General features: G+C 47.3%; 1 protein-coding gene across 1 annotated transcript; it reads right to left on the bottom strand.

Moving 5' to 3' along the window:
- Window positions 1-5,157: 5,157 nt before the first annotated feature.
- On the bottom strand, window positions 5,158-23,628 carry CIAO2A (cytosolic iron-sulfur assembly component 2A). Its single transcript, XM_029066748.2, has 5 exons — window positions 23,460-23,628; window positions 17,360-17,524; window positions 10,047-10,096; window positions 9,022-9,067; window positions 5,158-5,631 (listed from the first exon to the last, which is right to left on the bottom strand). Exons 1-5 carry the CDS (start codon window positions 23,584-23,586, stop codon window positions 5,534-5,536), a joined length of 486 nt encoding a protein of 161 aa, XP_028922581.1. The 5' UTR covers window positions 23,587-23,628; the 3' UTR covers window positions 5,158-5,533.
- Window positions 23,629-26,285: the final 2,657 nt, after the last annotated feature.

Here is a 26,285-nt window from a genome sequence, read left to right as displayed (position 1 = left end):
AGAGTCATCGAATTCAAAATTAGAAGTGTTGAACAAAGACAAGCATGACCCTGTCTTGCCCTTTTTAATGACTGATGGTGCTCGTCTAACTGGACAGTGCTCACACAGGTCTGAGTAACAGGTTTTGGAGATTTTCCCCCCATATTTCTGCATGGGCTTGCTGTCATCTAGTGTCTGCCTTTGGGATAACTAGTATTCATTCATTCGATAGTATTTATTGAGCGCTTACTATGTGCAGAGCACTGCACTAAGCGCTTGGAATGGACGATTCGGCAACAGATACAGACCATCCCTGCCCAACGACGGGCTCACAGTCTAATCGGGGGAGACAGACGGCAGAGCCAAACAGAACGAAACAAAAACAAGACGACATTATCACGATAAATAGAATCCAGGGTAGAATAGAATGCACATAGTAAGTGCTTAATAAATGATTGATTAATTGATTGAAGAGGAAGCGGGTTCCTCATTAACAAAGTAAATAGGGTAATAAATAATATATACAAATGAGGACAGTGCTGACGGGAGGGGAAGGGGGAGGTGCAGAGGGTGGGGTGGGGAGGAGAGGGGGAGCAGAAGGGAAGGGGACTCAGCTGAGGGGAGGTGAAGGGGGAAAGGGGAGGAGCAGAGGGTGGAGGGGAAGCAGAGGGAAAAGGGGGGAGCTCAGTCTGGGAAGGCTTCTTGGAGGAGGTGAGCCCTCAGTAGGGCTTTGAAGAAGGGAAGAGAATCAGTTTGGCGGACATGAGGAGGGAGGGCATTCCAACTAGTAGAGTTGTTCATTCATTCAATAGTATTTATTGAGCGCTTACTAGGTGCAGAGCACTGTACTAAGCGCTTGGAATGTACAATTCGGCAACAGATAGAGACAATCCCTGCCCATTGACGGTCTTATAGTTTAAATTGGCTGGTGAGATTGTGGCTCACAGAGGATTTCTTGAGCACTGCCCACTATGCCCATGAAAATACAGAAGCACACTTTTTCTGGCCCCTTGCCGTTGAGTTGTTAAGATGGAAGAGGTACGGCCTCCAGCCTGCAGCCCATTCGGTTCAGTTCTTTTTGCAGTAATAATAATAATAATAATGTTGGTATTTGTTAAGCGCTTACTATGTGCAGAGCACTGTTCTAAGCGCTGGGGGAGATACAGGGTCATCAGGTTGCCCCACGTGAGGCTCACTGTCTTAATCCCCATTTTACAGATGAGGTAAGTGAGGCCCAGAGAAGTAAAGTGACTTGCCCAAAGTCACACAACTGACAAGTGGCAGAGCTGGGATTCGAACCCATGACCTCTGACTCCAAAGCCCATGCTCTTTCCACTGAGCCATGGGGTGATGGACTGCCTTGAGCCATTCACACTCTCTCCCCCGATCCCCCGGTGTCCACCAACTCACTTTGCAAGACAGTTGGTAGGGAGAACTAGGGCAGTCTGTGATCACAAAACAAAATATCTGTTATATCAACAGAAGCAGACATCACTGTGCTCTCACCCACTTCTAAATATTAACATTATCCTCAGGGTGGCTTAGTAGGGAACTCTTAGATGAGCCACTTGCCAGCTGTGTGACTCTAAGTCACTTAACTTCTCTGTGCCTTAGTTTTCTCATCTGAAAAATAGGGATTAATTACCCATTTTCTCATCTGTAAAATAATTAATTATCCATCACCCCTCTCTCCCACTTAATACTGTGAGCCCGTTGAGGGACAGAGACTGTGTCTGACGGCTTAGTGGGAAAAGTCCGGGCTTGGAAGTCAAGACATGGGTTCTAATCCCAGCTCCCCCACTCATCTGCTGTGACACCTTAGGCAAGTCACTTCTCTTCTCTGTGCCTCAGTTCCCTCATCTGTAAAATGGGGATCGGGACTATGAGCCCCACATGGGACAACCTGATGACCTTGTATCTACCCCAGTGCTTAGAACAGTGCTTGGCATATAGTAAGTGCTTAACAAATACCATAATTATTATTGTTCACACACTGCTTAGTATAGTGTCAAGCACTTAATTAATGCCATGAAATACTATTATACCATTATCACTATTACTAATTAAGAAAGGTAGAAAGGCCTAACAGCAGGACAAACATGGAATTTACTGTATTTATTGCATACCAACTATGTGGTGGACACTGTCCCGGATAGAATCCTTCCCCTGACCTGAGCAGGACCTATTAGTCTGAAACCCACTCTCTTTAGCCTGCTATTAAGAGCTGTTTTTGATTCCCAGTTGGTAGAGCCCGGGCCCGAGAGTCAGAAGGTCAGGGGTTCTAATCCCGGCTCTGCCACTTGTCTGCTGCGTGACCTTCTCAGTGCCTCAGTTACCTCATCTGTAAAATGGGGATTGAGACGGTGAACCCCATGTGGGACAGGGACTTTGTCCAATCCGATTTGCTTTGTCTCCACCCCAGCACTTGACACGGTGCCTGACATATAGCAAGCACTTATTTTGTTAATGAGATGTACATCCCCTTGATTCTATTTATTGCTATTGTTTTAATGCGATGTACATCCCCTTGATTCTAATTATTGCTATTGTTTTTGTCTGTTTCCCCTGATTAGACTGTAAGCCCATCAATGGGCAGGGCCTGTCTCTGTTGCCGATTTGTACATTCCAAGTGCTTAATTCAGTGCTCTGCACATAGTAAGCACTCAATAAACACTATTGAATGAATGAAGCACTTTACAAATACCAAAACTATTATTATGATAACCGTGCTCTGTACATAGTAAGCACTCAATAAATACCATTGATTGATTGAAGGTGAGGCCCAGGACACTGTAACCAAGGTAAACTAGCGTAGACACTATGGTGGATTCACCAGGACCTGAGATAAATCAGGCTGCGGTGCAGTGTCTCCTTAGACAGTGAAGATTGATTCCTGATTATCATCCTAACACTCTAAAATCAAGCGAGAAAAACAGACGCGACATGGCTGTCACCATGAGTAATGTGGCCATGTTTGCAACAGTGTAACACTCAAGGCTCTTAGGAACATTCTTTCAGGAAATTTGCATTCTGTGCCAGGGCAAACCCAATTCAGTCCATTTGCCTTGGCACTACGCAGGGCTGAGGAAGTCTCCGGCGGGCATCACCACCCCAAGCAGTCGTTCAACTCAAGACTCACAAAATAGCAGCAGTGTGGTGTGTGAGGAGCAGCGTGGCGTAGTGGATAGATCACGGGCCTGGGAGTCAGAAGGTCATGGGTTCTAAACTCCGCTCCGCCACTCGTCTGCTGTGTGACCTTGGACAAGTCATTTCACTTCTCTGTGCCTCAGTTACCTCAGCTGTAAAATGGGGATTGAGACCGAGAGCCCCACACGGGACAAGGACTATGTCCGACCCGATTTGCTTGTATCCGCCCCAGTGCTTAGTATAGTGCCTGGCGCATAGTAAGCGCTTAAGACCATAATTATTATTAGTGTATCTGCCCTAGGAAATATGGAGCCCAGAGAAGTATCGATAAATATGATTGAATGAGTGAATGAATTCAGGTCAGTGATGCCCAGCACTTTCGGACTCCCGAACCTCCAAACTCTTGATGAGTATTCTGTGGACCGGGACCCCGTGAAACCAGAGGCCGAGGCGGCCTCCTCTCCAGTCTCTCGTGTTCCTGGGGAGTCAATCAGTCAGTCAGTCATATTTATTGAGCACTTACCATGTGCAGAGCACTGTACTAAGCACTGGAGAGAGTACAATATAACAGACATGTCATCTGCCCACAATGAGCTTACAGTTTGGGGTGGAGGGGAGCAGAAAATAAAAAAATAAATTACAGGTAAATATATATAAGCGCTGTGGGGCTGGGAGGAGGGATGAATAAAAAGGAGCAACTCAGGGTGAAGAAGGGGGTGGGAGAAGAGGAAAGGATGACATAGTCAGGGGAAGCCTCTTGGAAGAGACGTGACTTCAGTAAGGCTTTGAAGGGTGGGGAGAGTAATCATCTGTCAGATATGAGGAGGGAGGGCGTTCCAGGCCAGAGGCAGGATACGGGCAAGAGATCGGGGGCGAGATAGATGAGATCGACGTACAGTGAGAAGGTTAGCATTAGTGGAGCAAAGTGTGGGGGCTGGGTTGGAATGGGAGAATAGTGAGGTGAGGTAGGAGGGGGCAAGGTGACTGAGTGCTTTAAAGCCAATTGAGTGTCTGTTTGATGCAGAGGTTGATGGGCAAAGCTGCCCCTCACCCTTAGCCAGAGCTGGGCTCTGCCACTGCCAACCACGTGTCTAAGTAGGTAGGCTCAGGGGTACGTTTTCCACAAATTCCATTCACTAGGACTTTTGCCCAGGGGCTTTATAATTTTAATTAAACATGACCCAAATGCAAGTGAAAAGACTAGGAACATACCCAAGTCGGAGCTAACGTGCCGATGGGAATTGGAAAAATTCCTCCTAAGGGAGGTCGAAGCTGACTTCTCAGAAATGGAAGTCCAACAGATTGTGATGAAGTCAGACAGCGGTTGGGAGGCTGTTTCGGGAGTACAGAGGAGTTTTTCAAGAGACCAATGTGAACAGGCTTGGTTGGAGCAGAGAGATGAATGGGAAGGAAAGAGATGGTGAAAGAATGCGGTTTGGTGTAGGCCAAGATATACTTTAAACTTGTCCTGCCAAGAAGCACTTTTAAAGGATAGGGGAAGGACGAGAGGATTAAATGGAAGAATAATTTGGCTGCAGGTTACTTCACCCTCTAGACTATAAGCTCCTCGGAGAGTCTACAAACTCTGTTGTATTAAACTCTCCCAAGTGCTCAGCACAGTACTCTGCATACAGTAAGCGCTCAATAAATGCCACTGAGTGACTGGCTGATTGATCTGGCCAAACCACTGTGAACTAGGCTCTAGTCAAGAGGCAGGAAAGACGAGGAAAAGCTTGCCAAAATTGAGCTGGGACACAATGTGGGGAAAACAGCTTTAACAATTGATGTTAAAATGATTTTAGGGATGTGTGTGTTCATAACAAAAAAAAGAAACCCACCTATACCTCTAAAATGCAAACAGGCTCAGATCATAGATGGCAAATTTGCTTTATAACTAACAAATGTCTTCCCCAGTAGACTCCTCTGTTGGCTTCAATTTTTGAATCATCACAAGTACTTTTAACAGCAGAGTTTTGGCATCATCTTACAACCCATGATTCACGTTCTTAAAGAGGTTTAAACATACGAAAGTCATTTTAATTACAAGCGTCATCTCTATTTTATTCATATTTTACAGAGTGGTGATTGAAACCAAATCCTTGGGCACAGTGGAAATTTGGCCTGGAGAATTGCTGTCATATCATAATTTAGGACTTCAGAAAAATAGTGCTGCAGCTTATTCATCATACCTAGAAAATATTCCTCTGATCAAATGTTACAAATCCTGAGAATGTTATACACATATAATACGTACTGCCTTTTAATTCCCTCTCATTTGAGAAATGATCTTTTAAAAACATGCTTCGAGGTACAAATTATCCAAGTATTAAACATGAGGTTTTTACATTTTACAAAGAGTTTAAACAAAAGTATCAAATGATTACAGTCCAGCAGCTGGCATCAGCGGTTAATCGGGTTCTAAGACGCATTGTTCTACGATTTCCCGTAGATTGGGATTCTCCATCGCGGCTGCTACTCTCTCTTTGTCATTGATTTGCTTGTTGACTGCAATATACAAAAAAGTAAGTTAACGGAGGACACCACGGGAAGGCTACACAGAAGAGTTTCAATAAATCAGAAAACGCATTTAACACTTTAGGTTTGACTGTGACTCTCTTGACACTCCAACAAAAAACTGTCCTGGCCAGGACTTGAGGTTCTGAGGGGGGTCTAGGAGCAGCTGAATGTTTCAATAGAAAATTCCCTTTTGGACATAATAATAATAATAATAATAGTATTTGTTAGGCACTTTCTATGTGCCAGGCATGGTACTAGCACTGGGGTGGATACAAGCAAATTGGGTTGGACACAGTCCCTGTCCCACATGGGGCTCACAGTCTCAATCCCCATTTTACAGATGAGTTAACTGAGGCCCAGAGAAGTTAATAATAAAAATAAGTGCTTACTATGTACCAAGCACTGGGGGAGATACAAGGTAATCAGGTAGTCCCACGTGGGGTTCAGGGTCTTAATCCCCACTTTACAGATGAGGTCACTAAGGCACACAGACATTAAGTAACTTGCCCAAAGTCACACAACTGATAAGTGGCAGAGCCGGTATTAGAACCCACGACCTCTGACTCCTAAGTCCGTGCTCTTTCCACTGAGCCACGTTGCCTCTGCGGGCAAGTTAAGAGACTTGCACAAGGCCACAGAGCAGACAAATGGCAGTACCAGAACTGGAACTCCGCTCCTTCTGACTTCCAGGCCTCTGCTCTGCCCACTATGCCACGTGGCTTCCCTACTCAATTTGCCCAGGGCAAATCTAATTTAGTAGCCTAGCCGACCCTGGTAGCCTAGAGGAGCACTCCAAACCAAAAGAACCAATTTCTTTGGTGTCATTTAGCGCTCCTTCAGAGTCACTCTCAGAAAGCTTATGATAACATCTGCATTTTTTATTTTTCCCGTCTGGGGGGCCAATCACTGGAGATCAAGCAGGCCACAGAGGCCAAGAGGTGACTCAAAGTTTCCAGCATCCTTGCTCAACAGTGAGCTATGAGGTGGACTCAGCCAGTAAGAGCACGCAAACGTGCACAGCGTGGCCAAGTGGATAGAGCACAACTCTGAGAGTAATAGGACCTTGTTTTTAATCCCAGCTCTGCCACTTGTCTGCTGGGTGACCCCGCGCAAGTCATTTGACTTCTCTGTGCCTCAGTTTCCTCATCCGTAAAATGATGACTAAATCCTAGGCCCTCCTACTTGGACTGTGAGCCTCATGTGGGACAGGGGCTGTGCCCAACCTCATTATCTTGTATCTACCCCAGTGCTTAATACAGTGCTTGGCACATAGCAAGCCCTGACAAAGAACTAAAACCAAATAACAATCTCTGCACAAAATAATAATGTTGGTATTTGTTAAGCGCTTACTATGTGCAGAGCACTGTTCTAAGCGCTGGGGTAGACACAGGGGAATCAGGTTGTCCCACGTGGGGTTCACAGTCTTAATCCCCATTTTACAGATGAGGGAACTGAGGCACAGAGAAGTTAAGTGACTTGCCCAAAGTCACACAGCTGACAAGTGGCCGAGCTAGGATTCGAACCCATGACCTCTGACTCCAAAGCCCGGGCTCTTTCCACTGAGCCACGCTGCTTCTCTTTCCGCACCAGCCCCACCTAGTCATTCATTCATTCAGTAGCATTTATTGGGTGCTTACTGGATAAAAAGCAATGTACTAACCACTTGGGGGAGTAAAATACAACAACATAAACAGACACATTCTCTGCCTACTGGGAACCTTTTGATTGCCATCAAGCCGAGCAGGCCCTAACACTGCCTGGTTAATTCACTCAATAGTATTTACTGAGCACTTACTATGTGCAGAGCACTGTACTAAGCGCTTGAAATGTACAATTCGGCAGCAGAGAATCCATGAACTACTGAGGACCATGGAGACAAATGTTAATTTTATTGGTCCCTCAATTCTTTTGGTGCCCACATGGCCCTAGTAAAAGGATTTAGGAGGAGCCGATCCCGTTTGACATTGCCTGAAAACCCATTACATTCCCAAGTCTACCGTACTCTCCCAAGCATTTAGCACAATGCTCTGAACACAGCAGAGGAGCAATAAATAGTACTGAGTGATCGATTCCCCGCGGAGAAAATGACAAAAGGTACCGACCACTCTTTTGATTTCCTTTTCCTTCCCCCAGAGTTCAAAGTTCTGCATCCGGGAGCGATTTAAAAAGTGGAAATCTCATTTTATTAAGCCACAGAGCTGGTTTATGTTAGTGACCAAATCTGAAGCTCTTAAAAAACTGAAGGTTTCTTGAATGGGAAGTGGAACATTAGAGTCCTTGGCAATACCTCATCCTGAAAAATACTCCACATTCAGGAGCATCCTTGACCAAAGCAGCATCTCAGAAGTGCTGGAAATAAGCTGGAATGGGCCGGAACTTGGTTGTGGAGTACGGAAAAATCTCTGAGTGGCCATTCTGGTTATAAAAATGGTTTTGCCGTGTCAGTGACCCTTCCCAATAGCAGGGAGCAGCAGCCTCTGGCCCTGCGTCTCAGTCACCAGCAACCGACCTGGAACCCGATTTCTGGGAAACCCTTCCGCCCCCACAAATCATGATAGCTTGGTTTCTAGGCCAAAGAGCAACTGTGGCCTGCTCGCTCACTCCCTTCTCCCTCCCCTCTATGCTCACCCTGTTAACGCCATCACCCGGATCAGAGCCAGGGAGGAGCGATTCAGGGAGAAGGAAAGAGAGCTCGGGTCCGGGTGGGAGGGGAAGGGCCCCTTCTACGACAGAAACAGCGGCCCAGGCTTCCCCTGGAATGTGGGGAAGACCCCCTCTGGGTTCTAAGGGGGATAGGGAGGAGGGGAAAGGGAGAATAACGGCCCCTCTCTGGAGGGTTCCATCTCCACTCAACAGATAAAGTGCAGGGGGGATAATGGAGTGAGTGCTGGGACACCCAGCCTGGCTCAGGCCGTGACATCATCACATTAGCCTCCTGGCATCACATGTGATGTCGTGAGCATTCCTATCAGAATATTTTTTTAATTCCCACACTGCAACTTGGGGCCGGAACACTAGTTCAATGTCACTTTCTCCTCCAGCAAGAGAAGCCCAGCTAGGCTCTCCCGAGAGCTCAGTGTGGAAACTTCTCACAAATAAAACGCCACCAAAAGCAACCATTCATGCTAGGCTCAGTGGAGAGAGTGCACAAAATGAGCTCTGCCACAGATTGAATGCCCAGGGAGAAATCAGTTTTGCAAAGCCTCAGTTTCTCCAACTGGTGGAACAGAAAAGAGTTAATGACACTCAAGATGTCTGCTCAGAGCCACTCACTCACAGAGTGGTGTCCAAATATCTGTTGATGGGCTAAGAAACCCCAATATTCATAGCAATGCACTTTACTAAAGTCTCTCTTATACAGTTTTAGGATCCACTTACTGTCTTCCTCAGTAGAATGCGTTCCCTCGGAAATGTAGATTTCCAACTAGGAAAAAAAAAAAATGCCAATATGAAATGTATCAAGGGAACAGGAATGGTTAAGCAATGGAGTGAGATTCTGAGAATTTCTGCTAAACTGTGTGAAATTCTGAACTTTGACCCTTTCTTGTTCTACGAAACAGAGCCAACAGTTCTAGCTAGCTTCTCAATGCTGAAATGAACAATTAATACAATGATTATAAATCCCTCAGCAGCCATCAAGGGCTACCCAAATGTAAAATGTGCATTTCTAATCTCCAAAAATCTTAGAAATATACGACCTATTTCCTGACCGAGAAAAACAAATCGGAATTCCTTTACCAACAGGGGCCATACTCCTTTCATGATCAAAAGAAGCTCCAGCATCGAAATGGATCGGTCTGTGACGAGTAATGGAAACAACTCAAAATCCACAGGGTGACACATTTTATATATGTCGATTTTCGACCGTTTCGCATTATAGGAGTCAACTCTCAACACTCAGCTAGAGGCGAGGGTGGAACGACCTACTGTTGTAAGCTGGCGTAGGGCCTCCGGGGCTTCGAAGAGCCGGTTAGAGAGGGTGACGCACATTACCATTCTTCTGAACACAGGGCCCGTCTGCAATCCAGAGGCCCGCAGCTGGGCCTCTGCCGCAGAGAACGGGATCCGGTGCCACCCTGGAGGAAGCCACACTTCCAGGACTGGGGCTGGAAACGAGCTCTTGAAGCTTCAGAAACTCCCCTTGGGAGCATTCTTCGGAGCCCCAGAGACCCAGGAGCTCAAGATTCCCAGAGCTTAAGAGCCCTAGAGTCCCAGGAACACAGAAACTCCGGAAGCTTGGTTGACATCAGTCAATGGGAGAGCAGGATGGAGGGAGTGACACAAGGCGGCTTCTCTAAGAGGGTCCACGTGGAGTTAGTATTGTCTCTTGTTACAGACTGGTAACCATTAAATCAAATCCCCAGAAAACCACTGTAAAGGTGGGTCAAAACTGTTCTCCTTACCTTATGTTTAAAAGGTAAACACCTCTGAAGTTTCACTCGCAAGCAGAGTCCTGAGAAAGAAAGAAAGGAAAAAAGAAAGAAAGGGAGAGAGAGAGCTTCGGTTACTACTCTTGGCAAGTTCCCGTACCACTTCCAGACAAGGCCGGAGCAGGACTGAATGGATCAGTTTAGTGGCTTTTGTGATTCTTTGTGACGTGTGGGCCTGCCCCCAGGATGGTTGAGGGAAGCGGATGAAATGAAAATGAATTTCAAACGGTACTCCAGCGCAGTCAATCTGATAAAAAAAGCTATTCAAAAAACAGATGCGTCATGACACAACTCAAGACAAGGACCTTCCAAAACAAAATGGAACTCCAGTATTCCCTAATCTGAGATTTGAGCTGGTCTTAAGAAAACTTACTATTAATGTAAAAAAACTAGCAGACACCATGTATTTTTTGGTTCTAATAATGTTGGTATTTGTTAAGTGCTTACTATGTGCAGAGCACTGTTCTAAGCGCTGGGGGAAATACAGGGTAATCAGGTTGTCCCACGTGAGGCTCACAGTTAATCCCCATTTTACAGATGAGGGAACTGAGGCCCAGAGAAGTGAAGTGACTCGCCCACAGTCACACAGCTGACGAGAAGCAACGTGGCTCAGTGGAAAGAGCATGGGCTTTGGAGTCAGGGCTCATGAGTTCGAATCCCAGCTCTGCCACTTGTCTGTGTGACTGTGGGCAAGTCACTTAACTTCTCTGTGCCTCAGTTCCCTCATCTGTAAAATGGGGATTAAGACTGTGAGCCCCACGTGGGACAACCTGATTCCCCTATGTCTACCCCAGCGCTTAGAACAGTGCTCGGCACATAGTAAGCGCTTAACAAATACAAAAAAAAAAAAAAAGTGGCAGAGCCGGGAGTCGAACTTATTACCTCTGACTCCGAAGCCCAGGTTCTTTTCCACTGAGCCACGCTTCTCACAGCAGACAGCTGAGTGATAGTCAGATACTCTTCTTTCGTGATCAAATGAGTCTGGAGCATCAAAATGGATCGGTCTGTGACGAGTAATGGAAACACCTCAAAACCCACAGGGTGACACATTTTATATGTCGATTTTTCGACCGTTTCACATTATAGGAGTTAACTCTCAACATTCAGCTAGGGGTGAGGGTGGAATGACCTACTGGTGTAAGCTGGTGTAGGGCCTCTGAGGCTTCGCAGAACTGGTTAGAGAGGGTGACGTTCTCTAACTTAATGAAACGTAATGAACTTGAGATTGTTCAGCTTACTGGTTTATATATTGTTCCCATTACTGAATTCTGGACCCTCGTTTAATGGACGAATCAATCGATCAAGCAACCAAAAGAGTTTACTGAGTGTAGATAATTGTACTAAGCATTTGGAGAGTCCAACAGAATTAGCAGACCGAATCCCTGCCCTCAAGGGGCAGGCCATCTATAATAAATTACAACTAGCAGGAAATGATCAAGTCTGTAAGACAAACCACCGAAATGCTACCCAAGAAACAGCGTGGCCTAGTGGTGAGAGCATGGGCTTAAGAGTCAGAGGACATGGGTTCTAATCCCGACTTGTCTGCTGTGTGACCTTGGGCAAGTCACTTCACTTCTCTCGGCCTCAGTGACCTCATCTGTAAAAATGGAGATTAAGACTGTGAGCCCCATGTGGGACAACCTGATTACCTTGTATTTACCCCAGGGGTGCTTGGCACATAGTAAGCGCTTAACAAATACCAGAATTATTATTATTAGAAGGCAGTGTGAGCTCTTAAATGTGTAGATGGAAGAGAAGTGCTAAAGTGGCGCTTTAAAGTGGAGGGATCTAAATTGCAGATATTAAAAATCAATTGGTGAAGGCCCCCTAGAGATGTGACTTCAGAATATTATTACTACTACATAGTAATAATAAATAATATTATTTTAAAAGCATTTGCTAAATGCTTACTATGTGCCAAGCACCATATTCATTCATTCATTCAATAGTATTTATGGAGCGCTTACTATGTGCAGAGCACTGTACTAAGCGCTTGGAATGTACAATTCGGCAACAGATAGAGACAGTCCCTGCCCAGTGACGGACTCACAGTCTAATATTAAGTGCTAGAGTAGATATAATATAGCAGGTGGGATGTGATGAGTGTTTGGATCGGCAGGGTAGCAGTTTGGGTGGGGGAAAGAGCAGACTCTAGAATTTTGTGAAAGTAAAACCAACAGGATCTGATGACAGACTGAATACGCAGGTTGAATGAGAGCGATGAGCTGAAGGTAACTCCAAGGTTTCGGACTTGTGAAACAGGGAGGATGGAGGTGTTGTTTACAGCGACGGGAATGTCGAGGAAAGAGATGGTTTGGGTGGGAAGACGAGGAGTTCTGTTTGAACATATTAAGTTCGTGGTATTGGCAGGACATCCAAAAAGAGGTGTCCTAAAGGCAGGAGGAAATGCGAGACTGCAGAGATGGAGAGATGTTTGGACTGAAGAGGTAGATTTGGGAATCATCTGCATAGAGATGAGAGTTAAAGCCATGGAGTGAATGAGTTTTCTAAGGGAGCGGGTTTGATGGAAACTAGAAGGGGACCCAGACCTGAGCAGTGTGGGACTCTCACGGTTAGGAGGTGGGAGGCAGAGGAGGAGCGGCCCAGAGAAAGGAGATCAAAGAGAGGACAGGCTCAAGGAAGCCAAAGTTAGATAGTGTTTTCAGAAAGAAGGGGGCAGTCCACAGTGTCAAAGCCGGCCGAGAAGTCGAGGAGGATTAGAATGGAGTAGAGGCCGTTGAATTTAGTAAGAAGGAAGTCATCGGTGACCCTAGAGAGGGCAGTCAGGTGGCATGGAGAGGGCAGAAACCAGACTGCAAGAGTCAAAGAGAAAACCGGAGGAGAGGAAGTGGAAGCAACGGATGGGTGTACAACTCTCTCAATTTGGAAAGAGTATGAGGGAGATGGGGAAATAGCTGGAAGGTGCAGTGGGGCCGAGGGAGAGTATTTAGGAGAGGAGATACATGGGCACGTTTGAAAGCGATGGGGACGGAGGCACTGGACAGTGAGCAGTCGAAGACGGGGTCAGGGAGGGAAGAAAGGAGGAGGCAGATGTTTTAATAAGCCGCGAAGGGACGGGGTCGGAAGTGCAGGTGGAGGAGGTAGATTTTAAGAAGGCAGGAGATCTCTTGAGATGCAACTGGTTGGGAGAGTTGAAAAGGGAGCAGAAGGAAGATGGGACCGGAGAGGCCCAAGGGTGATTTTAGGGATATCACGTCTACCGGTTTCCATTTTACCGATAAAGTTCATTGAGGGGCGTGAGATGGGGAGGCAGGGAGGCTGGGGGTTTAAGGAGGGAGTTAAAATTCTGAAACAGTTGACATGGTCAATGAGCATGGGAGTCAATAATGGAGGAGAAGGTTTGTTGCTGGACAGATGAGAGGGCAGAGTTATAGCAAGGGAGGATAAATTTGAGATGGCAAAGTAGGCCTGGTGTCCAGACTTCAGCCAGCAGCACTCCAAGGCACAAGCACATAGGCAGAGGAAGCATAATCTAAAGTTACCAGAGGCCCTCTTTGTAATCTGCACCCCCTTTCCCAGACTCATCCTTCCCTTTTCTATTGCACACTTCTGGTTTCAGGACCCAGGTCAACCAGAAGGGACAAATGAGAAGAGAAAACGAAAAGGACAGAAATCAGAACACTGGGGCCGTGGGAACAAACTTTCAACCTGAAAACTGCCTGAGGATGTGGCCAGAGCAAATTCTAATCACCGTGCTCCCTTCCTGACTATTGTAAAATGGGAACCTTGACCTCGGGAACCTTAGAAGACCACTGTTTTACAGCAACTCCCATGTCACGCAGACGTTTATTCCATATTTACCTCCATGAACGCACAGCTAAAAATGACACAGCTCCAAACCAGCCCCATAGAGCCCTTGGATCATTGACACAATGTCTCAGCATGGTATTCTCAAAAGAATAACCAAGGTCGTGATCCAGAGGGTTTTTCCCCTGACTTCTCCTCAGGCATGGTATTTTTAAACTGAGTGCATGCACCCGGATAACAGAGGCAGTCCAATAATACCCTACTCTTCTGTCCACTGCCTTCCAATTTCATCTTCAAGTCACGGCGGACTTCGGACTCGTGGTTTCGGGGATTTCAGTGCCTTCTACTCATTTAAAGAGCATGACTTTCTTCTCATCTCTTCCCTTTTTTTCCAAACTGGTGGCCACAGTATTTAATTGTGCCCTTTAACGACTCACAGGCAACAAGGGATGCATTGACAAGTCGCCAGCATGTAAACAGCTCTAAGGTTCCTTTTCTCCCCCGGCCTCCGGTCTATATAAATCCTCCTAGGGCACCTGAAAAATCCCAGAAAACTTGTCTTTAAATGCCTTCTAGAACTGAAATTACAGGACTTTTCTTGACACACTTCCAACTGAATTAGTTTGCTCCTGTGGGTCCTAAGCAATGATATAAACAACTACCTTCAAAGAAAGCAGTGGAAAAAAACAGCCTGGGTGGATTATTTATTGAACACTTACACTGCGAGAGGGATTAATCGGTTCACAGGATACCCACCAAATACGAAGATTAACTACATGGCCAAAAGTCTCCCTAAACATCAGGGAGAGTCCAAATTAAGTATTTAAGGAATACTTTCACTGTGATAGGGATTAATCAGTTCAGGGAATGACAGACAGACAAATACCAAGACAAACTACATGGCCGAAAGCCTTGAAACATCGAGGGAGAATCCAAATTAATGCCGTTATACCGAAAGCTTTACTACAGTGACTTTTTCAGAGGCTGGGCCAACTATTCTAGAAGCAGCAGCGTGGCTCAATGGAAAGAGCAAGGGCTTGGGAGTCAGAGGTCATGAGTTCGAATCCCAGCTCTGCCACTTGTCAGCTGTGTGACTGTGGGCAAGTCACTTAACTTCTCTGTGCCTCAGTTACCTCATCTGTAAAATGGGGATTAACTGTGAGCCTCATGTGGGACAACCTGATTACCCTGTATCTATCCCAGCGCTGAGAACCATGCTCTGCACCTAGTAAGCGCTTAACAAATAGCAACATTATTATTCTAGACGGTAAGCCCGTCCTCTAGACTGTAAGCTCCTTGCAGGCAGGGAAGGTGTCTGTTTATAGTTAGAGGAGCAGCATGGCTCAGCGGAAAGAGCCTGGCCTTGGGAGTCAGAGGTCGTGGGTTCTAATCCTGACTCCGCCACTCGTCAGCTGTGTGACTTAGGGCAAGTCACTTCATTTCTCTGTGCCTCAGTTACCTCATCTTTAGAAGGGGGATTAAAAGCGTGAGCTCCACATGGGACAACCTGATCACCTTGTATCCCCCCAGTGCTTAGAACAGTGCTTTGCACAGAGTAAGCGCTTAACAAATACCATCATCATTATTATTAAGAAGCAGTGTGGATGGGTGGAACGAGCCCGGGCTTGGGAGTCAGAGGTAATGGGTTCAAATCCAGGCTCTGCCACTTGTCAGCTGAGTGACTGTGGGCAAGTCACTTCATTTCTCTGTGCCTCAGTTCCCTCATCTGGAAAATGGGGATTAAAGACTGTGAGCCTCACGTGGGACAACCTCATTACCCTGTATCTCTCCCAGTGCTTAGAACAGTGCTCTGCACATAGTAAGCGGTTAACAAATACCAACATTATTATTATTATTAGTTGTATTGCAGTCTCCCAAGCGCTGAGGACAGTGCTCTGCACACAGTAAGCGCTCAATAAATACCACTGAATAAACTGACTCTTAACCAAATGAAATTTCAAGCCCTTAATGATGAATCTTCAAATTCATCATAAGAAAAACTCCTCCAAAGCCAGTTCTGCTGGCGGTGATTATCGGGCGCCTGTCTGGTCAGACAGGGACTGTCTTCTTCTTGTGAATGATGGTTCTGTGCATTCAGTGATAGACTCCAGCTGCCTGGAAATGGCCTCCACCTAATGAGGGTCTGGCTTCTCTCAGGGCAACTGAGTCCTCGACTCCATGATCCCCTCCAGACAGCCTCATGGCCCTGAAGTTTAAATGTTGGCATTTGTTAAGCGCTTACTATGTGCCAAGCACTGTTCTAAGCACTGGGGGAAGATACAAGGTAATCAGTTTGCCCCAGGTGGGGCTCACAGTCTTAATCCCCATTTTACAGATGAGGTAACTGAGGCCCAGAGAAGTTAAGTGGCTTGCCTAAGGTCACACAGCTGGCAAGTGGCAGAGCTGGGATTAGAACCACAACCTCTGACTCCCAAACCTGGGCTCTTTCCACTGAGCCACACTGCTTCTCTATGTAGAACTGCCCTTCCAGGCAAGCAGCCCCATCTTCTTCCCCCCTCGGGAACTCCAGCTCTAAGCTAAATTGTGATCTCCGTGGTGGGAGAATGTCCAGGAGAGAAGCAGCGTAGTCGAGAGGCTCGAGCACGGGCCTGGGAGTCAGAAGGACCGGGGTTCTAATGCCAGCTCCGCCACCTGTCCGCTACGTGACCCTGGGCAGGTCGCTTCACTTCTCTGTGCCTCCGTGACCTCGTCCGTAAAAATGGGGATTAAGGCGATGAACCCTGGGTGGGACATGGACTATGTCCAAGCTGCGTCCGTAAAAATGGGGATTAAGGCGAAGAACCCTGGGTGGGACATGGACTATGTCCAAGCTGATTAGCTTGTATCTACCCCAGCGCTTAGTACAGAATCTGGCACACAGTAAACACTTAAATACCATAAAAAAGAGAGACCACAGCAGGGAAGGACGGGTTAAAGGTGAAGCAGGGCCTGCAGAATGTAGTGCCTTGGTCCCCTTACCCTGAAAATCCTTTTTATTGAAGTGATTTGGGCAGCCCCACGGAGCTCATTCTAAAGAGATCTCAACGGTAGTCTAACAGAATCTTTGCAAGAGAGATTTTGGGTGGGGAAGGCGAGGAGGTCTGCTTTGGACGGACTAAGTTTGAGGTTTTGGCAGGACACCCAGATAGAGATGCCTTGCAAATTAAAAAAAAACACATGAACAGTAGAAAAAGGGATCCATTTATACATACCCAAAAGCTTTCTGGCCAGATATGCTGTGGGAGGAAGTCGGTTTAGCTTGCGGCCTCTCCTCAAATACAAGGGCGCAAAGCGGGGGAAACACTGGGGAGGCCCAGGCAGGAGGATGGGCTTTTGGAAATGGGCAGAGGAGGGAACGCACAGAGCTGAAATCATAACTGGGCGAGTCTATTCCCGTTACTCACCCAGAGCCAGGGGCGGCAAAAGACGCTCATTCGTACCAAAGGGGTTTATAAGACACGAAAGAGCCTTGCGGCACGTGAATCTACGGGTCTGTATTGTGAACAACTTGAGCTTACCGATGAGCGTAGCCAAAGAGCAGTGAGGTACTGTGGGCGTGAACCTGATAATAACCAAATAGTCATCTTCATCAACCTCTTTCACTTTCACACAGCTTTCCGTGACCACTTCCAGTTCTTCCAAAGTATTGGGTTTCTCCGGGTCCCGGATCGTTCGAATTAGATCTGAAAAAGTTCACCAGAGGCCACAGGTCAGGTTACAATCTTCAAGAATTCTGGTATTACTGTAAATAAAGCATTAGGTTTGAATTTCCTCCCCCTTCCCCCTTCACCTCCCCTCAGCTGAGCCCCCTTTCCCTCTGCTCCCCCCCAGCACTGTGCTAATTTGTATATATTATCCTATTTATTTTGTCAATGAGGTGTACATCCCCTTGATTCTATTTATCGTGATAATATCGTCTTGTTTTTATTTCGGTCTGTTTTGCTCTGCCGTCTGTCTCCCCCGATTAGACTGTGAGCCTGTCACTGGGCAGGGATTGTCTCTATCTGTTGCCGAATTGTCCATTCCAAGCGCTTAGTACAGTGCTCTGCACATAGGAAGCGCTCAATAAACACTACTGAATGAATGAATGAATTCCAGCGGTTATTTTTTTTCATGGTACTTGTTAAGAACTTACTATGTGCCAGACACTGTACTAAGCGCTGGGGTAGATACAAGATCATCAGGTTGGACCCAGTCGCTACCCCGCATCATCATCGATCGTATTAATTGAGTGTTTACTGTGTGCAGAGCACTGTACTACGTGCATGGGAGAGTACAATTCAACAGATTTGGTGGACATGTTCCCCGGCCATGATGAACTTACGATCTAGAGAAGAGTTCACAGTCTTAAACCCCACTTTACAGATGAGGTAACTGAGGCACAAAGAAGTTAATAATAATATTTATGGTATTTGTTAAGCGCTTACTATGAGCCAAGCACTGTTCTAAGCGCTGGGGTAGATACAAGTTAATCAGGTTGTCCTACGTGGGGCTCACGGTTTTAATCCCCATTTTCCAGCTGAAGTTAAGTGACTGGGCCAAGGTCAGGCAGCAGACAAGTAACAACCAGAATTAGAACCCAGGTCCTCTGACTCCCAGGCCCGTGCTCTTACCATTAGGCCACGCTGCTTCTTCTCTCCTCCTTAAAAGCTCCACCAAGGGACAATAAAGTCTTTTCCGGAGGCTTTGAATTTTAGTTTCTTTGATTTTCAGCCTGTGTCCCGTTTTCTGATCCGACATTTCAAAACAGCCCCTGATCTCCATCCCCAGGGTAGGAACAGAAGAGGAACAGGGTAGGCCAAAAGGCGCCCAGGGAGCATGTAGTGTTTACTCAGGGAAGGGCGGGCAATTGGCTTAAATTGGCAGGGCAAGATCTGGGAGCGCCAGTTGGATGAAAAAAGGGATTTCTGGACTAAGGACTTGAGTTTTGCCTGGTGGCTTTTTTGAGTTGCTCTGCCAGGAAAAACTAACCTTCTCCCCTGCCGTGGCTCAGACTTTCCGAAGGGAAAAGAAGTGAAAGAAGTAGGGATTTGGGGGTGCATCTCCTCCTCAAGGCTCTGTTGGTGGGAAGGGGACCACAGGTGGAAGAGAAGGAAGAAACCAGCCTGCCTTCACTCTAATTCTATTATATGGCATATTGCTGAGCCTTCAAATAAAGCCCCACCTTTTCACTCGAAGCGGCTGCTCCTCTAACTGGTGGGGCGGTTTTTCTTTAATCATTACATGTGCTGGGGCAAAGCACTGCTGTTATTAGCATTCTACACCCCTGATTTTCTCCTGATCCAATAATCAGTGGCATTGACTGAGCGCCGACTACGTGCAGAGCACTGTACTTTCCTCCTTGTGTCTTACTCCTTATAAAGCTTTGGCTCCAAGAGAGCCGCTAATTTTTTGACGGTAGAGATTGCGTGGCTCAGGGAAAAGAGCCCCGCTTGGGAGTCAGAGGTCGTGGGTTCTAATCCCCGACTCTGCCACTTGTCAGCTGGGTGACCTTGGGCAGGTCGCTGCGCGTCTCTGGGCCTCAGTGACCTCATCTGTAAAATGGGGATTAAGACTGTGAGCCCCGAGTGGGACCACCTGATAACCTTGTATCTATCCCAGGGCTTAGAACAGTACTTGGCATATAATAAGAGCTTAACAAATACCATTATTATTATTATTAGGAGCTTGGGAGGGTACAACAGAATTAGCGGACGTGTTCCCCGACCACAACGAGCTTATTCATTCATTCAGTAGTATTTATGGAGTGCTTATTATGTGCAGAGCACTGTACTGAGCGCTTGGAATGGACAATTCGGCAACAGATAGAGACAATCCCTGCCCACTGACGGGCTTACAGTCTAATGGGGGGAGACAGACAAAAACAATAGCAATAAATAGAAACAAAGGGATGTACGCCTCATTAACAAAATTAATAGGGTAATAAAAATATATACCAATGAGCAAATGAGCACAGTGCTGAGGGGAAGGGAAGGGAGAGGGGGAGGAGCAGAGAGAAATGGGGGGGAAAGGGGGCTTAGCTGAGGGGAGGTGAAGGGGGGCAGAGAGGGAGCAGAGGGAGCAGAGGGAAAAGGGGAAACTCAGTGTGGGAAGGCCTCCTGGAGGAGGTGAGCTCTCAGTACGGCTTTGAAGAGGGGAAGAGAGTTAGTTTGGCGGAGGTGAGGAGGGAGGGCATTCCGGGACAGCGGGAGGATGCGGCCCAGGGGTCGACGGCAACCTACAGACGAACGGGTAATGATCTGAGGAAACGACTCTGCATATCGGCTATGCTTGACCCCTAACTCGAACACGGGGCCGGGAGAACAGCTTAAGGCACGGCCCCTTGAGGTGACCTTGCCGGGCTCAGGCCCCCGACTCTGACCGCCATCCCCCATTCACTTATTTAATCCTATTTATTAAGCTCTTACCATGTGCGGAGCCCTGTACTAAGCACTTGGGAAAGCACGATACAACAATCAACAGACTTCCAATCTCCGAGGGTCGGCAGGAGTGTTGCTAAGGGTGAGAAGTTTCATCCATTCGGCAACTCCGAGACACATTTCACTCGTGCGGGGTTACTTATTTAGTTAGCTCTTCATTATAGATAGTTACAGTTATAATAATCATAAATAATAGAGCCAACTATTTGCTTGTATCCACCCCAGGGCTTAGCAGAGTGCCTGGCACACAGGAAGCGCTTAAGAATAATACTAATAATAATGAATGGTACTCGTTAAACTCTTAGTCTGGGTCAAGCACTGTTCTCGGCGCGAGGGTAGATCGAAGTTGATCAAGTTGGACCCAATTCCTGTCCCACCACAATCTCAATCCACACAGCACACAGTAAGCGCTCAATAAATAGGATTGAATGAATTCCCATTTAACAGATGAGGTAACTGAGGCACGGAGAAGCGCAGTGACTTCCCCAAGGTCACCGAGCAGACTAATGGCGGAGCCAGGATTAGAACCCATGATCTCTGACTCCCAGGGCCGGGCTCTATCTGCTCCGCTTCACTGCTTAACAAATGTTATTATTATTATTATTATTATTATTATTATCAATATTATTTAGAGGAATGGGAGGGTGTTGGTCTCCGGGGACTTCCTTTGGTGGCTATTTTGGGGGAAAGACAGAAGGTGTCTGAGCTGTCCTATTCAGTCCCCAGGCCGACAATAATAATAATAATGCAGGTATTTGTTAAGCACTTACTATGTGCCAAACGCTGTTCTAAGCGCTAGGGTAGGGAAGCAGCATGGCTCAGTGGAAAGAGCCCAGGCTTGGGAGTCAGAGGTGATGGGTTCTAATCCCAGCTCCGCCACTTGTCAGCTGTGTGACTTTGGGCAAGTCACTTCACTTCTCTGTGCCTCAGTTGCCTCATCTGTAAGATGGGGATGAAGACTGTGAGCCCCACGTGGGACAACCTGATCACCTTGTATAATAATAATAATGTTGGTATTTGTTAAGCGCTTACTGTGTGCCGAGCACTGTTCTAAGCGCTGGGGGAGATACGAGGTCGTGAGGTGGTCCCACGTGGGGCCCTCCGTCTTCATCCCCATTTGACAGATGAGGTCACTGAGGCCCAGAGAATAATAATGATGATATTTGTTAAGGGCTTACTATGTGCCGAGCACTGTTCTAAGCGCTGGGGGAGGTACAAGGTCATGAGGTTGTCCCACCTGGGGCCCCCAGTCTCCATCCCCCTTTTACAGATGAGGTGGCCGGGGTCCAGAGAAGTGACTCGCCCAAGGTCACACAGTCAATAAGTGGCAGAGCCAGGATTAGACCCATGACCTCTGACTCCCGAGCCTGGGCTGAGCCACGCTTGGTACAGTGCTTGGCTCATAGTAAGCGCTTAACAGATGCCATCATCATCATCATCATTATTATTACAGGAGGTAATGAGGTTGTCCCACGTGGGGCTCACAGTTTTAATCCCCATTTTCCAGATGAGGGAACTGAGGCCCAGAGAAGTAAAGTGACTGGCCCAAGGTCACACAGCTGGCGAGTGACGGAGCCGGGATTAGACCCATGACCTCGGACTCCCAAGCCTGGGCTCTTTCCACTGAGCCACGCTGCTTCTCCAGTAAGCGCTTAACAGATGCCATCATCGTTATTATAATTATTATCAGAGCAGGTGATGAGGTTGTCCCACGTGAGGCTCACGGTCTCAGTCATCCTCTTAGAAAGGGGGAAACTGAGGCCCAGGGCGGTGCAATGACTTGGCCCAGGGTATCGAGAAGCAGCGTGGCTCAGTGGAAAGAGCCTGGGCTTGGGAGTCAGAGGTCATGGGTTTGAATCCCGCCTCTGCCACTTGTCAGCTGGGTGACTGTGGGCAAGTCACTTCACTTCTCTGGACCTCAGTTCCCTCACCTGTAAAATGGGAATGAAGACTGGGAGCCTCACGTGGGACCACCTGATGACCCTGTATCTCCCCCAGCGCTTAGAACAGTGCTCTGCACATAGTAAGCACTTAACAAATACCAACATTATCATTATTACCCTGTATCTCCCTCAGCGCTTACAGCAGTGCTGTGCACATAGTAAGCACTTAAATACCAACATTATTATTATGATTATTACCCTGTATCTCCCCCAGCGCTTAAAACAGTGCTCTGCACATAGTAAGCGCTTAACAAATACCAACATTATTATTACCCTGTATCTCTTAAAACAGTGCTCTGCATATAGCAAGCGCTTAAATACCAACATCATTATTATTATGACTTTTACCCTGCATCTCCCCCAGCGCTTAGAACAGTGCTCTGCACCTAGTAAGCGCTTAACAAATACCAACATTATTATTATTACTCTACAGCACTTAGAACAGCGCTCTGCACATAGTAAGCGTTTAACAAATACCAACCTTATTATTATTATTATTATTATTACTGTCTCTCCCCCAGCAGTTAGAACAGTGCTCTGCACATAGTAAGCGCTTAACAAATACCAACATTATTATTATTACCCTGCAGCACTTGGAACAGTGCTCTGCACATAGTAAGCCCTTAAATACCAACATTATTATTATTATTACCCTGCAGCACTTAGAACAGTGCTCTGCACATAGTAAGCCCTTAAATACCAACATTATTATTATTATTACTACCCTGCAGCGCTTAGAACAGTGTTCTGCACATAGTAAGCCCTTAAATACCAACATTATTATTACTCTGCAGCACTCAGAGCAGTGCTCTGCCCATAGTAAGCCCTTAAATACCAACATTATTATTATTATTACCCTGCAGCGCTTAGAACAGTACTCTGCCCATAGTAAGCACTTAAATACCAACATTATTATTCCTCTGCAGCGCTCAGAGCAGTGCTCTGCCCATAGTAAGCCCTTAAATACCAACATTATTATTATTATTACCCTGCAGCGCTTAGCGCAGTGCTCTGCCCATAGTAAGCCCTGAAATACCAACATTATTATTCCTCTGCAGCGCTCAGAGCAGTGCTCTGCCCATAGTAAGCCCTTAAATACCAACATTAGGATGATGGTTATTATTAGCGCAGGCGATGAGGTTGTCCCACGTGGGGCCCAGGGTCTCAACCGTCCTCTTGGAAGGGGGGAAACTGAGGCCCAGGCTGGTGCAATGATAGGGGTGCCGCCCCTTCCCCCTTCCCCGGGACTCGGTTACCGTAAACCTCCAGCGCTTTGTCTTCCATGATCCGGGGCGTCCGGGCGGCGGCGTCCCGCTCAGACCAGCCCCGCGGGCGCAGCGTTGCGCTCAGCGTGCGCACCAGCAGGCCGGGCAGGCGCGCCATCCTCCCGCTCCGCCATCTCCGCCGCCTGGCCCGGCCCGGCCACCGTCCCTCCCTCCAGCCGCACACACTTCCGGCTCGCCGTCGTCGTCCCCCGCCCCCCCTCGACGGGCCATGAGGCGCCGCGGCCGGCAGGGGGCGCCAGAGAGGCAGGCGCGGACACCGGGTCGATGGGAGCCGGGAGATTCATTCAGTCAGTCAGTCAGTCAGTCAGTCAGTCAGTCAGTCAGTCATTCAGTCAGTCAGTCATTCATTCATTCAGTCAGTCAGTCAGTCATTCATTCAGTCAGTCAGTCATTCAGTCATTCATTCAGCCATTCAGTCATTCAGTTATTCAGTCAGTCAGTCATTCAGTCAGTCATTCAGTCATTCAGTCAGCCATTCAGTCATTCAGTTATTCATTCAGTCATTCAGTCAGTCAGTCAGTCATTCAGTCATTCAGTCAGTCAGTCAGTCAGTCATTCAGTCATTCATTCAGCCATTCAGTCATTCATTTAGTCAGTCAGTCATTCAGTCAGTCAGTCAGTCAGTCAATCAGTCAGTCATTCAGTCAGTCATTCATTCAGTCATTCAGCCATTCAGTCAGCCATTCAGTCATTCAGTTATTCAGTCAGTCATTCAGTCAGTCATTCAGTCAGTCATTCAGTCATTCATTCAGTCATTCAGCCATTCAGCCATTCAGTCATTCAGTTATTCATTCAGTCATTCAGTCAGTCATTCAGTCAGTCAGTCAGTCATTCATTCAGTCAGTCAGTCATTCAGTCATTCAGTCATTCATTCAGCCATTCATTCAGTCAGTCATTCAGTCAGTCATTCATTCAGTCATTCAGTCATTCAGTCAGTCAGTCGGTCATTCAGTCAGTCATTCATTCAGTCAGTCAGTCATTCAGTTATTCATTCAGTCAGTCAGTCAGTCAGTCATCCATGCAGTCATTCATTCATTCAGTCAGTCATTCAGTCAGTCATTCAGTCAATAGTATTTATTGAGCACTTCCTAGGTGCAGAGCCCTGGACTAAGCACTTGGAATATACATAACAGATAGAGGCAGTCCCTGCCCTTTAATAATGTTGGTATTTGCCATCGTTCTTGTCTGCCTGTCTCCCCCAATTAGACTGTAGGCCCATCAAACAGCAGGGATGGTCTCTGTCTGTTGCCGACTTGTCCATTCCCAGCGCTTAGTCCAGTGCTCTGCACATAGGAAGTGCTCAGTAAATACTATTGAATGAATTTGTTAAGTGCTTACTGTGTGCTGAGCACTGTTCTAAGCGCTGAGGTAGATACAGGGTCATCAGGTTGTCCCAAGTGAGGCTACCAGTCTTCATCCCCATTTTCCAGATGAGGGAACTGAGACACAGAAGTGAAGTGACTCACCCGCAGACACACAGCTGACAAGTGGCAGAGCCAGGAGTCGAACTCATGACCTCTGACTCCAAAGCCCGGGCTCTTTCCACTGAGCCATGCTGCTTCTCGTTGCTTCACGCTGCTTACTATGTGCCAAGCACTGTTCTAAGCGCTGAGGTAGATACAGGGTCATCAGGTTGTCCCACGTGAGGCTTACAGTTAATCCCCATTTGACAGATGAGGTCACTGAGGGACAGAAGTAAAGTGACTTGCCCGCAGTCACACAGCTGACAAGTGGCAGAGCCGGGAGTCGAACTCATGACCCCTGACTCCAAAGCCCGGGCTCTTTCCACTGAGCCACACTGCTTCCCCTTTGACGGGGTCACAGTCTAACCGGGGGAGACGGACAGACAAGAGCAGGGCGATTTAGTGTGGGCAGAGCGCTGGACTCCGAATTTCCAAGCGCTTAGTCCAGTGCCCTGCACAGAGTAAGCACTCAATAAATACTATTGACTCGGCGCTTGGAATGCCCGGTTGGGACACAGAGAGAGGCCATCCCTGCTCACGGTCGCAAAGGGGGAGAAGGACAGCAAAGCGAAACAAGGAGGCAGGCCCCAATGCCGTCAAAATAGAGAAATAGAATCATAAATAGATTCATTCAATTGTATTTAGTGAGCTCTCACTGTGTGCAGAGCACCGTACTGTGCCTTTGGAATGCCCAGTTGGGCCACAGAGAGAGGCCCATCCCTGCCTCACAGCGGGCTCACGGTCTAAACGGGGGAGGCAGGCAGCAAAGCAAAACAAGGAGTGAGGCATCAGTGCCATGAAAATAGAGAAATAGAATCATAGATTCATTCAATGGGATTTATTGAGCGCTCACTGTGGGCAGAGCACTGGACTCTGTGCTTAAAATGTCCAGTTGGGCCACTGATAGAGACCCTCCCTGCCCCACAGCGGGCTCGCAATCTAAAAGGGGGAGACAGCAAAGTAAAACAAGGTGGGACCTGCCACCAAAATAGAAAAATAGAATCATAGATTCATTCAGTGGGATTTGAGCGCTTACTTTGTGCAGAGCACTGGACTCTGCCTTTGGAATGTCCAATTGGGTAACGGATAGAGACCATTCCTGCCCCACAGCAGGCTCACAGTCTAAACTCAGTGCAAAGAGCCCGGGCTTGGGAGTCAGAGGTCATGAGTTCAGGTCCCTGCTCTGCCACTTGGCAGCTGTGTGACTGTGGGCAAGAGTCACTTCTCTGGGCCTCAGTTCCCTCATCTGTAAAATGGGGATTAACTGTGAGCCTCTCGTGGGACAACCTGATGACCCTGTATCTCCCCCAATACACAGAACAGTGTCCTGCAC

This window comes from Ornithorhynchus anatinus, chromosome 5 (assembly GCF_004115215.2).
Source record: "Ornithorhynchus anatinus isolate Pmale09 chromosome 5, mOrnAna1.pri.v4, whole genome shotgun sequence".
Lineage (NCBI taxonomy): Eukaryota > Metazoa > Chordata > Mammalia > Monotremata > Ornithorhynchidae > Ornithorhynchus > Ornithorhynchus anatinus.
Note: the sequence above shows the minus strand (reverse complement) of the source record. Positions and strands in the feature narration are given on the sequence as shown.

What these genes read in the sequence shown, in the direction of transcription:
- CIAO2A (XM_029066748.2), bottom strand. Translation starts at nt 23,586, where the DNA reads ATGGCGCGCCTGCCCGGCCTGCTGGTGCGCACGCTGAGCGCAACGCTG. An exon ending in GTTTACCTTTTAAACATAAG is followed by an intron (nt 9,068 to 10,046) that starts GTAAGGAGAACA and finishes TTTTTTTCCTAG; the next exon opens with TTGGAAATCTACATTTCCGA. An exon ending in GCATTCTACTGAGGAAGACA is followed by an intron (nt 5,632 to 9,021) that starts GTAAGTGGATCC and finishes TGTATATTGCAG; the next exon opens with TCAACAAGCAAATCAATGAC.